Genomic DNA, 18,386 nt, shown 5'->3' on the forward strand with positions numbered 1-18,386 from the left:
AACCTTTTCATTGTTAAATTTGGGGATGTTTGGGGATGTTAAAATGTCTGAAGGTAAGCAATTCGGAAGGAAATTTGATGTAATGTATGTTAATCATGTTGGAAGTAATATGTAATTCATACAAATTGTATGTGTTTGTGTAGGAGTTCTCAAGGAGTTGGGAATCCCCCTTTCCTCCCGTAATTATTTTTTTTAAAATCACGGCGAGATTGCGTCCGTATAATAGAGAGATCCGGATAAAGGGAGGCCGGATAATAGAGGTTCAACTGTACTGTAATATTGCCTTCATTCAATAGATACATACAAGCAAGGACAACAACATTTCTCGTAATATTCCTCATGAAGTGGGCACCTGTCACAGAGCAAAGGGGTTTAAACCCTGATCCCTTACAAGGAGCAATCCTTTTCTGTCTTTGGCTGGCAAGTACTCTCCTGTTTTACTTTGTTTTTACTTGTTTGTTTTGTGTGACTGCCTACACACCAGCAAGTCACAGAGCTGGCAACCTTAGCAGACCAACTAACACATATGCAAAGTAAAAAATGAACTCTTTTTTAAGGGGGGGGGGGTTTGAGGTTAAAAAAATGGAAATTGCATATGCCAGGTAAGCTTTACAAATAAAAATAATAAAAAGGAAACAAAATTTTTTGTCACCTTTACCATTTCCTGAGAATACAGACATCTATGCATACAAAGCAATACAGATACTGTATACGCTGTTATTTTCGCGTACAGATATTTTCGCGAATGACGAGGCCACAGACATTTTCGCAAATCGATGCCGACGCTTATGTTAATGCTCTATTAATACGGTGCATGGAGTCATTTTCGCGTGTTGTTAAATTCACGATCCAACTGTGATTCGCGAAATTTGCGAAAATTAAACCCTCGCGAAAATAACAGCTTATACAGTATCTGTGTACTGGTATGTCATATAAAGCCATACAGACACTTGAGTACATTGTATGAAGCCATATAGACATCTATGCATCATGTCAAGTAACACTACGCCTGTAAACACATATGTATGATGTCATATTTAGCCACATACAGCTGTAAGTCTTTTGCAAGCTCACTGTGGAAAGTGACTGTATTTTCAAGCTGACTGCAGCAAAGAAAAACAGAGCATAGGTGAACATTATAGATTTCATAATTAAAGTTGGGAATACAATATAAAAGAAAGTTAAAGAATCAGCAACTTCATTGTGTTATCATGAAATGGTAATATCAGTTAAAACTGCATATGCGCAACTTCCATGATGCCTCTACCAAATCTGCCGAGGATTGTAGATAAAAATGTACTTATTACACTTTAAGCATGATTTAGAACTACAACCCCTTCAATCAGGGTCATTACTGATAATTGATTGCAACTGTACAACAATTTGGACGTCAAATTACTTTTTACTTCAAATTACACATACCAAAAATACAAAAAATGGGTGAAGATTTGTGCGTATGGCAATGGCCCTGTTCTAATGAAACTCCAACCATTCCGTAAGCTTTACTTTGTCTGTTGCCATCAACTATATTTGTGATTGTGCATCACAAAACCAACAAAAAGTTGAATGATCTGATGTTACTGAGGACTAAAAATAGGTATCAAAATGGGTCAACCTGGTCAATTTTATGCCTTTCATATTTTTCTGACAGAGCATTTCTTCTATAAAGATGTAAGTTTGAGATTCTGTGCAAGTTTAAAGAATCCCAAGGGCTATATCTAATATTTACCTCTGCCAAGGAGATTATGTTTTTGCTAGCACTGGCTTATTTGTTAGGGTTTGTTAGGGTTTGTCTGTCTGTTCGTTTGCAAAATGACTACAAATATGTGAACGGATTTGGATTTACCTCACAGGTAAAGTTGAAAATGACACAAGGAACATGATTAACAATTAGTGGTGAATTGGATAACCGTTTGGATCCAGGATACTGTTTTAGATTTTTTTTTTTTTAAAGGATTATCATTGGCAAAATAGGGCCAACAAACAAGAAAATTCAAGCTCCAAATGTACTTGTATTTGAGGTGTACACACAACCATTGATGAGTGCGCTCTAGGTGCAGTGTAAAAAAAGCTGCTGATGCTGTAGATTCTGCAATCTGGACAAGAGAAAGGCTTCTTTTTCATTGCCAAATAAGGGCGATTTTCAGCATGCGTGTACGAGTGAAAATGAGCTGCCTGGGAGAGGTTTGCGCTCTCGGAGTGCTTTTCTAGTTCTTGAATGTGTGATATGCAGCAAAATTTTGAGGTGCCAGATTAATGATGATGAGGCAAACAGAGACGGGTAGGGTTTTAACAATTAACTCTGCAGGGAACACACTCAGAATCTACTGACTTTGCTGGTTGCTCAAGTCCAATCTTTCAAACAAGAATTACAACACTACCTACCAATCAATGCTTTAAGGGTGTGACAACATTCACCTATCAATGGATGCTTAAGCATGCAGCACAGTTGGAGCTCATCTTTTGGAAAGCTTTCAAGAATATCTCTCAATGCAAAATAAGGGACTTCCATCTTTCTCTAAGGCAGGCATCACATCAATAAACACTTGGTATTAAGAGAATAAAAAAAAAAGTTGTCTGGTACTGAAGGGGACTTCACTCGGTCGAGATACTCATGCCACTAAATGTGTCAGACGAGAAATATACAGAGAGGTTGGGTGGTCTCTGGAATGTGCACGGGGCATCGCAAGATTGCAACCTCCCTGATTTGTCTTGCTGCCAGCAATGGCTTTTGTTTGGAGACAATTTGACAACAAAAATGTTCCGAGTGTTAATGTGCGTACCATCGTGTATGCTCTTCCTACCTCTGAAAATGAGGAGGGGGAGGTATAAATACATTCTTCCTTATCTAATGTTTCCAATGTCTGTGTCACTCTGGTCTTCCGTCCATATTTCTTCTCTACCACTGCGAGGCAAACACAGCTTTGAAGCATTCCACAGACATTGGCACTGTCACAGGCACTGTCACAGGCACTCTTCCATGTCTTGGCTGTCCGTGGTAGCCATCTTGAAGATGGGACAGGGGTACGGTGTGGTTTCATTGGTAGTGGGTGATGATCACCACCCACTTGAGGCAATTCCTTAGTGTTGCTATGGGCAACGGCCGTCATCTTTTGACGGGATCTCTCGTCTTGGTCTTTAGTCGTCGAGCGAGAAGAGTGAAAACCACGGTGGGCTGTGAGGCGGAATTCCCCGCGACTATCAATGCGTCTTTCTACGCTAAGCAAGTTCACGCGAGGTCCATCTTTGATGCAAGGTGATGCACACGTCCTTGAGGGCGCACCTGGGGGCGAGACTTGAGGGAACGACTAGGATACGTACAAAGAGCTGAGAAATTTTCATTTGAACTTCTGTGCAGCTCATTGTGCGCTCGTGTACTTTTTGAACATCATCTCGCTTCGCATCAGGAAGCGAATTGCAGCTGCTGCAGGTCTGCTCACAAAATGCCTTACTTTGCCAACGGTCTATTCGGCTGCCGTTTGGCGTCAGGCTGCGGGTAGGGCGAGTTGTTGCCGTGGGAAGGGACTGACATCCAGTGAGGCCCTGGAGTTTGTCACCTGCTCTCAGGTACATCAGTCGATTGAGAAACGGGGGCAACTTCCCTGCGAGACAAGGGCCCAGCCTCTGTAGCTGAGGTAGGAGTCGCACGCTCGCTGGACGGGTACAGCGAATTTGGGCTTTGTGCGGCACTGGTAGGCGACTCCATGGCGGTAGGATTGGAGAAATGTCACAGTTCGGGATGAAAGGGAGATGGGGTGGAGGATTGAGGTGGATGAGGGGTGAACTTCCAATGGGGGAGGGGGGAGGTAGAAGCTATCACGAGTCAAGATCTTCTTCAAGGTGACTTAGGTCCAACCCGTCCAATAATTTCATACTCTCTAATTGATCTTCTCGCAGGGTGTTGAAAGATAAGTCAAAGCTGTTAAGATGAAAAAAAAGGGCAAAACACAAAAACAAGTGTTACCATATGCAATATGCAGGACCTTTGGGATATTTCATATCAGATATCACAACTTTTATTTTTGGATATGCATCTTTTTCTTTAAAAAAAAATAAACACTAGCATTTCTCTCTGGATTTTGTATTGTTAGTCAGTTTGTTTTTTTGTTATATTGATATTGTGGTAAGTCTAAAAAGTAAAGCATGTAAAGAGATATCGATTATAATTTTGAGACTTCTATTTCTATTTGTTGTATTAAAAACTAGAATTTTGTTATAACCGCGTTTGTTACAATGGGAGTGCACTATACAATCATCAGCATCCACAGGTACCACAGAACTTTGTAAGTTTTGGAAATCTAAAATGCACTGCATGAAAATATGTGATGATTCATTCAGCTTTTTCTTCATATTTGCAATAAAAAGAAAGAAGAAGAAACACATCATAAGAAAGAAGAACCCAAAGTATACAGTCAAAATGCTTCATTGTGATAAGCAAATGCATTAAGCCAATAAGATTCTGTTGCTTATTGGGTGCTGGGGCATAAAGAAATAAGTCACTTTCAGGTCAGGCTCCCTGCAGAATCTCAGAGTCTTGGCAAGTCTGAGTTTTACTTTGCAAAATTTGATAACTGTCACATAAATGGCTGCAAGCATGAGAAAGTGTCAACATATTTGCGCATTAGTTTATTTTCATTTTCATCCACTAATTTATTTTCACTTAATGCCATTAAAGAGAATTTTTCTTCCCTGGCATTTTTGTTGTTGCAAATATAGAATGGAGCTTTGTCTTAGAACTCGTAACCCCCCCTTCATATAGAATTTTATCTGAGTGTGCAAGGATTTGGGAGGAGGAGGAGGAGGAGGAGGAGGAGGAGGAGGAGGAGGAGGAGGAGACCAACTTACTGTGACTGCATCTGTATGCTTTCTTCTGCGAGCTGGTTCTTCTGCCCATCATCGGAGGTCTGGGGACTGTACTGGGCGGCCTGCCCACCGTTGTCCAGAGGACCCTCCAGACTCCGTGGTCTGGAGAGTGTCCTCTTCAGCTGCCTGTCTGATTCAACCTTCTGAAAGACCACCCCCCCCCCAGAAAAAAAGAAAAGAAAGGAAAACTGTCAATTAAAATCCACTGCTTCTCCTATACAGCCATGACTATATGCCCACTCATGTGTGCAATACTTTTTTTCTCTCAATTATATGACAACAACGATAATATAAACCAAGGTTTTATCATTGTTATCCTCATTATTACTGTCATTATCAGTATCATCATCATCATTATCAGTATCATAATCATTATGATTATAATCATCATGATACTGTAAATGCAGAAATTTTCACGGTACATTAATTCTAGCATATTTCGCGCTACTTCTGGCTAGCGCGAATTCTAAAACTCGTGAAAATATCTTCACAATTTTATCTGCACGTTTTGAATGGGTTTACAATTGCACCGGGTGAATTCAAGAACCTGCAAATGTTTTTTAACCACCCAGCATGAGAAATTAATTGTGCGAAAATATTGACGTTTACAGTATCCTCCTCATCATTATTGTTATCATTATCATCATCATCATTGCCAGCACCACCGTCATCATCATCATCACCGCCATCATCACCATCACCACCATCATCACCATCATCATCATCATCATAAAAAAAACAAGGAAAAGTAGAATTTACGCGGTGCGTAATATATGTCCCCGCCGGAAGTAGCATTTTGTAGCAAAATGTACAATACAGGTCACAAATCAAGGTCAAAGGTCAAAGAAATCAAAGGTCAAAATTCTGTGTAGAAGTTTTGAAGCCCTCACCTGCTGCCATCACATAAAGCAAACGGAATCGAAATCGGAGTAGAAATGGCGAAGGAGTAGCATTTTGTAGCCATTGTACAATATAGGTCAAAAATCAAGGTCAAAGGTCAAAGAAGTCAAAGGTCAAAATTCTGGGTAGAAGTTTTGAAGCCCTCACCTAGTGCCATCACATAAAGCAAACGGAATCGAAATCGGGTTAGAAATGGCGAAGGAGTAGCATTTTGTAGCAAGATGTACAATACAGGTCAAAAATCAAAGTCAAAGGTCAAAGAAGTCAAAGGTCAAAATTCTGTGAAGAACTTTTGAAGCCCTTACCTATTGCCATCACATAAAGCAAATAGAATCAAAATCGGGTTAGAAATGGTGAAGGAGTAGCATTTTGTAACCAATGTACAATATAGGTCAAAAAATCAAGGTCAAAGGTCAAAATTCTGTGTAGAAGTTTTGAAGCCCTCACCTAGTGCCATCACATAAAGCAAACGGAATCGAAATCGGGGTTAGAAATGGCGAAGGAGTAGCATTTTGTAGCAAAATGTACAATACAGGTCAAAAAATCAAGGTCAAAGGTCAAAGAAGTCAAAGGTCAAAATTCTGTGTAGCAGTTTTGAAGCCCTCAACTAGTGCCATCAGATAAAGCAAACGGAATCGAAATCGGGTTAGAAATGGCGAAGGAGTAGCATTTTTGTAGCAAAATGTACAATATAGGTCAAAGGTCAAGGTCAAAGGTCACAACTGAAATTCTGTGTACAAGTTTCAAAGCTCCCACATAGTGCTATCATATAAAGCAAACAGAATAAAAATTGGCTCATAAATGACAGAGAAGTAGCAAATTGATGATTTTGATCACACACGGACGCACACACGGACGCACACACGGATGGACAAACGGACGGATACACACACGGACACACACACTTACGGAGCCCGTTTCATAGTCCCCTGCTCGAACTCGTTCGGCGGGGACAAAAAAAGTTAGTAACTGATAAACGGTAAGTCATAAAACTTACCGCCAGCACTGCAGCACCCAAGAGCTGCCACACGTTGTTCTGCCGTTCCTTCCGTCGCTGGGAGATCTTCTCCTCCACGTCTCTTGCTGTCTCCTGCCACTCTCTCATCTTCCCCATCAACTCTTCCATGGTCTCTGATGACTTCTGGACCTCTCTGGTGGCACAAAGCAGAGAAGAAGAAGAAAAAGTCAAGTGGAGGAATCTGGGAAGCTACTGTAAAAGCAGGAGTAATTGTTCGTGCTCAGCCAGGCAAGATGAATTTCACACAGTTTTTTAGAGAGTAGTTCAAACAGCTCACTGCTGCTGACCACTGCTGTTACGGGCTTTGACAGGACATACTGTGGTATTAAAGGTGCAATTGGTCCATATTACGACAGCAAATTCACTCATGCTACAGAATCACTGAACGTGAAGAAAACTAATAATAGCATAACGGTAATACCCCTACAATATACCTACCTTGAAATCAAAGATATCAAATCATATCATATAACAAGCAGGAAAAATTTGGACAATTTTTTGCTTTCGTGCTAGTTTCATGTTGCACAACATTCTTGGAAATTTACGCTTTCACAGTAACACGCAAAACAAAAATCACGAAACAAAACAACAACAGCATGCTGTTCTTTTCACATAATGTGTGTCGCATATGTGTGCATGTAAGAGGCCTCTGAAACACATTTTTTGTTTTTTTTAAGTGAAATTCTAGTACCCACACTCAACTGGTACTTTAATATCGTAACATAGTCTCCTGATACAGATATTTCTTTACCTCAACAGCAGTTTCAGAGTTATAAATAGTCCCAGCCAACGAAAGACCTTCAACAAATAAATTCTCGGGAATACTAGAGTTACCGTACTTTCAAAGGGCTCTCGACAATCATTGCCGACAGTATCAGATCCATTGTAACTTTGCCTATAGTCCTGCCTATCCACAGACAGACAGCCAATCACAAGAGTTAAATATTTTTGCACATGCCACCAAAGTTTTAACGAGGAAATCGGGGCGAGGCATGTAATACATTCATGGTTTCTTGCTTCTTTGCTTCAGTGATTGGCACAGACGAACGTCCGTGTGTAGATCACAAAACCCCCCTTGCTCTTTTAGAACACATTTAGTGAGTTTCAATCGAGCTGCATGGACACAACCAAAAGGAGGGGAGAAAAAAGAGAGTGGAAACTATAAAGGTATACTGCATCAGGCGATTGAGCAGAGGGTAGCTTTTGAAAGTAAGCGGCAACATTTCCTAGAGTGCTGGTGGCTACATCTCTTGTTAACATGCTCCGTTTTTTCTTCTCTTGGATGGCTTTAGTATCGCCTTTAACACTTCTCACAGAGATGACACCTCAGGCACTGGCAACATCACAGGAACTCATGGGTGAGCATCCTTACCCCGTTGAGGGCGAGTCCCGAGCATACTCCAGCAAGTGTTTATGGGAAATGCGTGTTGTGGCAAAATCAGTCCGTCATCAGTGGGTTAAAATACAACCCTCCCCTGATCTTCTCTCTCCTTGCCCATATACCAATTCTAATCCCGCCCAGTATGCATTGTGATGCTCACACTAAGGCAGGTCTGCCAACATTCCCACATCCAAATCAGGGAGATTCCACACAGCAATCAGGGAGATATCTGTGTGTTTCATGCATTTCAATGGGCAAAAATAATTCCCAAATCATGGAGATTTTGATATTCTCCTATTCAGACATGAACAGATTTTGACATTTTCAGGGAGACTCCTGCAGATTCAGGGAGACTTGGCAGCTCTGCTAAGGAGGTTCAAGAGATGGAGTTCCAACTGGTTGTCATTATTCACAAAGCTGTCAGTTTTCTATTGATGAACAAAAGAATTCCATCTTTCTGAGCAATCTCTAGATTTATTTTGAGCTCTAACTTAATGTCAGGTTTGCTTGTTTATTTACCAAATGAAATGAAATTTCACTTTAGGATATAGAATATGAAACAAAAATCAATTTTGTCCCCAAATATGTGCAAAAGTTTAAATCCGAGCTGTATGTAGCGAAAGTGTTTGAACTTTTACCCACCTGAAATGCTGGTTTTATCACTTTCTGATTAATTCTGTCAAATGAAACCTAAATGGTATTATTTTCAAGTTAAATTGAATTGTCAGATTAGTGTACAGACATGTACAATCGAGTAATTTTGATTTTGATTTTTTTCCATCATTTTTTTTTTGCGCAATATTTATATTCACATCCTTGTGTCTGTACCTGTATGTGCTACTAATGTTTTATAAGGGCCAGCGAAAAGTTATTACCATCATAAGGACTTAACTTCCTAGAGAGAGTGACTAGTCATGATGCAATAATGCCACATGAATATATTGTCTTCCTACACATGTATATGTGGGGCAGCTCCAGTTTAGCACATACTTTGAATATTTCTGAATGGCGGCATTAAACATGGGATCAAAGGGAATAAGACTGTGTGTTAACTCCATCTCTTAAACCTCCTTGCTTACACTTTGAACACTCTATCGAAGTCAGATTTTTCCCTGTTAAAAAGCGTGGCTTTGACCTTTGATCCCTCACCTCTGAGGCCTGCTAGCCTGAATCAATCAGAAGAAAAACAAAAACAAAAACAAAAACCCACCGAATTTCTAGCCTTCGAGGATGGACTATACTCTCGGGACAACCTTTTCCTACATGTACAACTTCAGACGTGTTCCAAGTTTTGCTCTTTGCAGACTCCTGACCTTGCTCTTACTAAAATCAAGTCTCAAGAAAACATTTTTGCTGGCATTTTTTTTTTTCAGAACACGTTGTCCTGAGTGATGATGAATCTTTCACCATCTCTACTGAGGAGATTGAGAGAGCAGTGGAAATCCACTACCGACACCCAACGTGGACTTTCTATGCACCAGAACAGCAGCGAATCACGTTTGCGTTTCAACTACTGAACTTCGCGGTAGGAATGGAGCTGTTGGAAATCGGTGACGGACGCATCGCAGGACCACCATCACGACTTGTGACATTTAGTGGACGCACACTGCCAAGTGATGTGGTGTCTGTCGGGAATTCGGCGTGGATGCGACTACGACTGCGCACAAGCTACCATGGACGTGCCATGCCACGGTTGAATGTGACAGTCTCTGTGAGCAACCATTTTGGTATGTGTGCAAATTTTGAAATATAGCATGGCGCATCATCATCATCTATAGAAAAAACTTTTTACGTCTGCACACTCCACCATCCATAAAAAAAATCTGTAGCAACGAAAGATGTGTTCACACACATTTACACATGTACATGTGTTGCATATAATCTGTGTGCTTTTACACTTAGATTGTGCATATCAAATTGTAATACTAGTTTTAGAGATGCGCGATTCTGTTAACCATAGGGGACTTAAATAGCCCAGTGTCAGTGTGTTTCACGTAGTCTGCCAGAGGTTGCTTGTGCAATTACATGTACATCAGCACAGAATACAAAGCTTCTACATTCTCCTTGAAATATGCAAAACACCTTGTAGAATACCATTATTCAACCACATATGCAAACAGACAGACATGCACCCACCCACTGAGAATCCTGAAAGTATGACCAAAATGTTAGCGATATGGTGAAGTCAAGATTCTTGTTTACATTTCATTCATCAAGTAATGGAGGAACTGTGTTCCACATATCATCAGCTTGTCCTTCTTTTGGAAACTACATAGCCTTTGTTGAGATGGCCCCAGTGCAAATCATTCAATCTATGCTAAATGGATTTTTAAAAAAGCCAGTGACATGAACTTCAATCTTACTCTAGAGTGAGAGGCCACTTTACAGATCTGGGTCCCATTTCATAAAACTTGTTATCAGTAACAACTGCAACATTTCTATGACAAATTTGCTCTCAGCCAATCAGATGCAAGGATTTCAGTTGCGTACAACAACTATCGTAACTTGTCAATGCTAACAAATTTTATAAAATGGGGCCCTGAGTATGAATGTATTACTTTATAGGTTTTTGAAAGTTTCTCAATTGAAACAAGCAATTTCAAATGAATAACACAGGGTTCTAGTCAAAGAGAATTTTTATATTACACACATGGTATGATATACCAGCCATGAATACTAAAAGTCATTCCTAACAGATTGAGCAGCAAACAACATAATTTTTTCCTGGGAATTGATGAGTTCAACCAATCTTCAATTCATCAGATTCCATTGCTCCGGAAGGTGGATGGGAGGATGGGAGCATGGTCACGTTGGAATCGCCAAACCATCCGGACAACTATCCCAACAACTACTACCGCATCTGGGATGTTGTGCTACCGTATGGCTTTCTTGCTGAGGTCTCTTTCTTGCATCTCAACACTGAAGATGGTGAAGATTTCCTGTGGGTGGGGGATGGGGTCCGTGCCTTTGATTCAAATGACCCAGCATGGCTGAATTGGATGGGTGAACGCACCGGTGCAGTCCTGCGCATGCAGGCTTTCAACTCCACCAGTAATACCCTGACTGTGGTCTTTGCCAGTGACCAGACCATCAGTAAACCTGGATTCCAGATGACCATTCGGGCAATCAGGGTATTGTCCACGCCTCTGCAAGAAGGTAGCTACTGCTTTCTCTCAGTCGAGGGAATATTTAAAACACAGATATAATGGTCATGTTCAAACAGATAAAATACAGGCGGAAAAAACTTTGCCTTTGTGTTGTATTTTTGATAACAAACACTCTATAAAATTCTGTGCAAGATACTGGGATTTATATTTCAAGGAAATCTAATTGAAAGAAAAAAAAAATGATTCCCTTGCCAAATCACATAACTTTACATGACATGTATATATGCATGTACATAAACATATTGTGTGTGAATGTAGGCTGATGCACAGTTGTGAATTGTACTAAAAAAAAAAACCTATGAAATATATGACATACATGTATACAGTTATTTACTTACACTAAGGATAAACACATGACACGTTAAAAAAAATGACAAAGATTCCTTTATCATATGTGTAGCTTCTTGACATCCGCATAGTCACAGCAGAATAATGCTTTATAGTGGCCAGCTCTCAGTGTACTGTTTTCTCTCCCCAACCTTTCAGAGCATGCCTACCAAGCCACTCCCCTTGGGTTTGATTCAGGTCCGGCTACTGCGGAACACACTCAAAAACAGACGGAACCCACCACATCAGTACCAACCTCATCCCCCAACGCCACGCATGAACCAACGGCTCGCACCGTGGTCCAATCTGATTCGGCGGATGGAAGCAAAGTGTTGGATATCACTGGTAACAGTTTGAACTAAATGGGAGTATTCACATTCACAATGTAAAAATTAACACACACACACAAACACACATACAGCAGCACATACATGAGGTTATTTCAGTAGTGGTAAGGTTGGGATTCTGTAAATACTGTAAAACGCGATATTTTTGCGGCATGAAATTTTCGAGTGTTGCCTTTAGCATTCAATACGTAAAGTGTAGACAAAAACATTCACATGCATTTTGATTTCGCCAATCTTAGCTCTCGCAAAATTTGCGAACTTAAAATGCATGCGAACATTCCTCATTTTACAGTATGCATTTTAAATATCGGTACAATTTTGTTCATCTCCTAAACCTGTTATCCCCAACAGGCATGATCACCATCGAGGTCAAAACACTGGCCCTGATAGTGGTGTCGTCGGTGCTGGGTCTGGTACTTCTCGTCGCAATCCCGCCTTGCCTGAGCAGACATTGTCGCTGTCGGGATCCCAGCAAAGATAGGGTGAGCGTTGCTAAGGTAATACCAAGACATATTACTCTCTGGAAAGTTTCTTCCCCCCCCCCCTCTCTATCTATCTATTTCCTATCTGTATACATACCTATCTCTCTATCTATCTATTCATCTATATCTATGTATATCTATCTATATGTTGTACCTACCTATCTCTCTCTCTCTATCTATCCATTTATCTATACCTATCCATCTATTTATCTATTTATATTTTCCGTTAATATCTCTCTTCCCAGCTTTTCTATCAGTGAGTTAACACAAAGGGGTATAGAGTTATGAGACCCCCATATGTTGAAAACAAAGGCTGTAATTATTCAGTATGGTTGAAGTCACAAATCATAATCTAGACTGAGTAACAAGTCCAGCAACCTAAGCCAAAGTCAAAACAGTTCTCTTCCACGAATACACTAAAGCCTACTATTGGAGCAGGGTGGCATGATCACAGTCTGTGTTATTTGATGACAAGAGAGTAGACTGAAATGCATGGGATGATATCAACCCAGAAGTAATAACTGAGACATGACATCATGATAGAGTACTGTTCACAGTCACGAATCCAAAGAGGTCTTAATGAGACGTAATGCATGACATGTACAGTATATAATACCAAGGAGGTATGATATCTCCTTGATAATACCCATCATATATTCCACTAAACAGCGCCACCGCACCACATCAAGGGCCCTACCTCCGCCCCCAAGGCAGCTGTCGTATCAGGTCGGCAAGGATGCTTTTGCAGGCAAACTTGGCAAGCCGGACCCTTGCGTCGGCTTGGAGTGGGGAGCCCCGCGGGAGGAGGGCAGCTACGCATCCATGACCAGCATCCTCGAGAAACTTTCTCAACGCGGGTCGCGGGAGGTCGCCTTCCACCCCAGCGACAAATCTGACCGAGCCTCGACTGGAGGATTGGCAGCGGTGGCCAAAACCAAGAAGGGTCAAGCGGTGGATGTCAATGACCATGGCTACATGGCTATGTGTCCTGGTATTGGCGGAATCCAACCATCAAAACCCACTCTCCCAGATGGAAAGGCAACAGCCCTCGCAGAGTCCAACAAATCCCAGCTGAGAGCATCTACATCGATTCCACATCTCCCCGGCAATGAAGAGGCAGCCTCTGACGGGCACAATTACTCCAATATCCCAGCTGTCAAAAGCGTGCACGGTGAGAAAACCGACGTGGGTGTCGCCCCGTCTTTAACCGAACACAAAATGCCTCCTTTCGACAGGACAGCGCATACTGTCGATGGCAGCTCTATCACAGAGGTCCAGCATACCTACTGTGCCCACATCATTCCGGACTATTAGAAGCAAGGCAGGCAGTGACATGAAATCTAACCACACAGACTCTGTGCATGATAAAAGGCTAACCTCATTCACATCGACACGATGCTGTAGTTATCACGCTCGATGGCTAGCACAGACTCTTATTTCAGTGTTTAGTAAAACTGACAGAAAAAATGCCAACAGTTTCATCTGGATGTTCAGCAATGCAGTAGTAAATGTAAATATCAATTATGTGCACACACACTCAGATAAAAAAATGTATCTTTTATGACTGAAGCTATGGGGATATCAGTTAGATTATCTTTTTTTTTTTTCTAAGCTGTACACAGGCTTTAAAATCACTTCAGTACCAGGTTTAGTACATGGGCATATCATACACCATAAAAATTATGCTAGCTGTCGGACTGTAAACAATGGTGGCCAGTGATTTAGGGGCAATAAAGTGATTTATATGTTTGTATGTGTCTGTGTGGTGTGGGCAGGCATTGATGTGTACATATTATGTATACGTGGATACATCTGTATGTAGTTGACGGGGGGGGGGGGGGGGTTGGGGGTGGTCCTCATGGTTTGAAAGGCTCTGGTACACTTTGTAAAAAAGCATATTTCGTAGCATAATCTGTACAAACTAGACAAAAAAAATCTCAAAGCAACTTCTGCATGTCACACTGTGGATCTTAACTGTGTTTTATTTTCCATAGTGCACCATTGCAAACTTTTGGTAGAAGAAATTGCTGTATTACCTTTAAAATGACCACGGAAAATTGAATTCTGAAGGAAAAATAAGCCCTCCAAAATGTTTTGATTTAATGGTATGAAAAATAATAATAACAAACTCAAGACAAAATCAGGAAGTAAAGAAACTAATTGTTGATTCTGGATAAGAACACATGGTGACCCAAATGTCCACTTTACGTCTGTCTGATGACACCTGCTATACTACATGTATGATCAATACCGTCATTTAATAACTACCTTCTTACTTCAAAACAGACACACTTCTTTGAATCTCTGTAATTATATCTTTGAGTTGTAAGATACATGATTTGTTTATCATATGCAATCTATTTCACTAGTTCTTCATTGATATGCTAAATTGCATTAGTTCCAAATAAATATGCTTCAACCGTTTGAAAAGGTTTTGAATTTTCTTCTAGGATCAAGAAGTCTTTAATTCCTTGGTGGATAACTTGGAATCTACGACCACCCTCAACTGAGCAAGCTGATAACTGTTGAGTCAATTTAACATATCACTGACTTGGTGCAGGGGATACAATTATAGATTTGTGTCCTTCATATCAAAAACAAGGGGGAAATTTGCGATACATGCAGATTTATGTATAGATCAATGAGAAACTTGCAAAGAGATTGCACGATCACCTCAGGAATCACTGTTTGCCACCAGTATCACTGTTCTGTTAAAAAAAAAAGTGAAACATAAAAGTACGTAAAACCTCAACCATTCTATCCTATTTCACTCTGTTCAATGCAGTCCAATTGAAATGTTAATGAGGCACAGTTCTTTACACGTGTTTGGTGTGCTGTTTTTGCTTTAGTATGTAACATCTTTCTGAAGTATACATCCTCGATGCTTTCTTTCCTCCTTAAAAGTACTTGAACACTTCGAGCACTTTTCATCAACAGTTTCCTTTTGGTCATGTTTTTTTTTTTTTTTTTTTGGTTCTCTTCTGTATGCTGGCAAACATTACGCTACTATAAAAATGGGATACTCTCCACCGTTCTCAGGAATCACTGTTTTATTTTTGTCACCTCACAGCTCTTCACACACACTTCAGTACCAACAATGTGACATAAACGGGATGCCATTAAGCTATGATGGATGGGTTTCCTCACAAAAAAAAAAAAAAAGGAAAACCATATCTGAATAGATTTTCCTCCAGAATATTGTAAGTTTCAGTTTCCTGTCGAACAGTGAGAAGCGAAACTGGACTGGAAGGTAATGCAGCCAACACAGTGGTCTGAGAGGGTTTTAGCACTTCACAGACAAACATGCCCAACATAAAGGTGGGATGTTCCTTGAAGGGAGGCAACTGTTGTTTGCAGGATGGAGCGAATGTGAAGGTGTAGGGTTTGGTTAAATATGAGTGTACACCTGAGAAGGTATGTTTGAGTAGAGAAAGAGGCATAAGAAGGTTGAAAAGGTACAGACACAGAACAGAAGCCCCTCCCCCCCCCCCCCCCCAGCGACAACAAAACAACAGTAAATCACACTAGCTGCTGCCCACCACAAAGCCAAAACCAATCCACTCCAAGTGACAATATAACAGCGCCCACCCCTCACGAAGAGGAACACTGACACTGCCCCACTGCGCACGATCACGAACAAAGCATCGACAACAGCATCACACACAACAATACCAAGACGAGAACAAACGCCACCCCGGACTCTGTCACTACCAATGCACCCTCAGCATCAAAGCCCAGCAGCCAAGAGCCCCCTTCTGGGTCAGCATTAATCCTCCTTTAACCGCCCACAAACTCCCCTCCACCTTGTTCCGGATGATGGAGAGTCAACCTGTCCAAAATGTTGAGACCTCTCCCTCTAGCCTCTTTCTCTTCCACCACAGTCCTTCCTAGAACTCCTCAGGAAACAATAGGGAGCTTTAGATTTTGACGCGCGGACGTTTGAGACAACGAGTGCACTGGACGTTCTCCTCTCCCCTGCATTGCGTTGAAAAGTAGCTTTAGATTACGCTGGGACGCAACGTATAAAAAATAAAATCGCGCCCCCATATGATCGGTGCATGAAGTAGCTCTCTATGTTGCAAACTGTGCGGACGTAAAAATAGCCAGTACGCGTAGTGAAAAACTCAGGCAATGCAAGCTAAAAATAGATCGACTTGACGCGCGCTTCTGTGCACGCTCAGAACATGTTTTTTCCCTCTGAACGTCTGCGCGTCTAAAATCTAAAGCTCCCTATTAACCCCTTGGTTTGTCCACAGAACAGTATTCATAGGATTCCATTTTTGGCACATGGTGATACTTATTTATTTTCAAGGCTATGCAGAACTGATGACTCGATAGCTGGCTGTAAATACGTGTACTTCTGATATTTGTGCTAGGCCTGTTATACATATTTCTTTTTCCTCTGTACACCATGCATGTTTTTGTCATATGCATGGCATTACAACATCAACTAGGCTATACAGCGTAAAATGTGCACAACATCAGACTTAAAAACACACACAGTAATCATAGCCGCTGGTATGCTGGCCTTCTAGCCTACACTAGGTCTCAATATATCTAGGCTTAAAAAACATTGCAAAATAAGAACAGTAGTTAACGGGATACATACGCTGTAACAACCAACTTCTAATTTCTGATGATGGGACAAATGTGACATGCTATACAACAAAAGGATCTGAAAGTCGAGGGAGGTCGATTTTCTTTAAATAACATGACATTATTCCCTTGCTCTTCTGCTTTTATTTCACTTTCATTTCCTACAGAACACCACTCATAAAAGTATGCGGTTGTGAAGATATTGATGATTTTATGAGACCATGTTGAGTGGTCTAGGAAATCAGTGTTTCGAGAAAACTGACTTCAAAGTTTTCTTTCAGACGCAATCGTGATCCATGGGAGGTAAGACAGTTTTCACCTCTTGACAATAGAAGGTCTGCTCATAGCAACCTCCGCGATGTTCATTCAAGTTAAGTGCTAGCAGTCTACGCACGACAAATCAGTAACCAGGATGCCATGCACTGACCAATAAGATTACTCCCTCGTTGCTAGGGGCGGAGTCAATCTGCGGCACTAAATCCAAATCTTCGGACACATTTCTGTTCCGTTGAAAGTCAGAAAAACGCTGATCTCTTGCCTTTTCTTTGATCACTTAGCCTAGAAATTTTGGCAGATGATAGATGAAACATTAGACTACAACCCTATGCCAACAACAGAAATTTGACAGTTTTGACTGATTTTGATGATAAGACTTCAAACTCGATTTTCTCGGCTCAGCCGTCAGCGACTTTAGGATTCTTTTGTTGTGGCGGGTCACAAATTGTCAATCTATTGAAGACCTTTGGAGATGCGGAACTGGATGTATGCTGTCTTCATTACTGCGCTGGCACCACCGAAGACAACTACATCCAGAGCATTTCCAAGTATGTTAGTTTGTCCCATGATTCTCATTGACACTGATTATTAGTTTAAAGACCTCAAATGCGGAATTCATGACATCGAATTCATCTCATTTTTTTTTTTTTTTTGTAGAGGTCACACACTAAGCCTTCGTCCGTTGTGCACAGGGGGCATGAGTCAAATTCACGCAGGCTTCTGGCTTGAACCAGATAATTAATAGCTCAAAGTAGTAAAGTGTCCACTTACGATCTGATCTGCAGACTCCATACAAAACATTTAAAATGGATCCAAATTAATATACGTTTGCACCTAATTTTGATTAAATATTTGTTGATTGTTTATAAAGATATTTCCATCTCTCTCATCTCTTCTTCACTATAATATGTACAACAGTATGTCATTCACTCATGTCCCTCTGTACCTCAGAGTACGTCACAAGATCGATGGCACATTACAAATGCTGTATTTATCATTATCATTATTATCTTATCGGCAAACACCAGC

The 18,386-nt window shown here is 40.9% G+C and overlaps 2 protein-coding genes across 3 annotated transcripts in view; one reads left to right on the forward strand and one right to left on the reverse strand.

Moving 5' to 3' along the window:
- Positions 1-3,373: 3,373 nt before the first annotated feature.
- LOC139729011 (inhibitor of nuclear factor kappa-B kinase subunit alpha-like) overlaps positions 3,374-18,386 on the reverse strand; it is a 73,172-nt gene continuing 58,159 nt past the window's right edge. For both annotated transcript variants that reach the window (XM_071639935.1, XM_071639936.1), the window contains exons 19-21: positions 6,761-6,914; positions 4,846-5,006; positions 3,374-3,919 (exon numbers count right to left, since the gene is read on the reverse strand). In XM_071639935.1, coding sequence (XP_071496036.1) covers positions 3,817-3,919; positions 4,846-5,006; positions 6,761-6,914 — 418 coding nt within the window. In that variant the 3' untranslated portion in view covers positions 3,374-3,816. The remainder of the gene's footprint in view (positions 3,920-4,845; positions 5,007-6,760; positions 6,915-18,386) is intronic.
- LOC139729009 (uncharacterized) lies at positions 9,775-13,910 on the forward strand. The gene is made up of 5 exons (XM_071639934.1): positions 9,775-9,889; positions 10,926-11,318; positions 11,816-12,001; positions 12,355-12,485; positions 13,155-13,910. The coding sequence occupies exons 1-5, from the start codon at positions 9,808-9,810 to the stop codon at positions 13,797-13,799; spliced, it is 1,437 nt and encodes a 478-aa protein (XP_071496035.1). The 5' UTR covers positions 9,775-9,807; the 3' UTR covers positions 13,800-13,910.

This window comes from Diadema antillarum, unplaced genomic scaffold (genome assembly GCF_040938485.1).
Source record: "Diadema antillarum isolate AM-2024a unplaced genomic scaffold, OU_Dant_1.0 seq00000214_RagTag, whole genome shotgun sequence".
NCBI lineage: Eukaryota > Metazoa > Echinodermata > Echinoidea > Diadematoida > Diadematidae > Diadema > Diadema antillarum.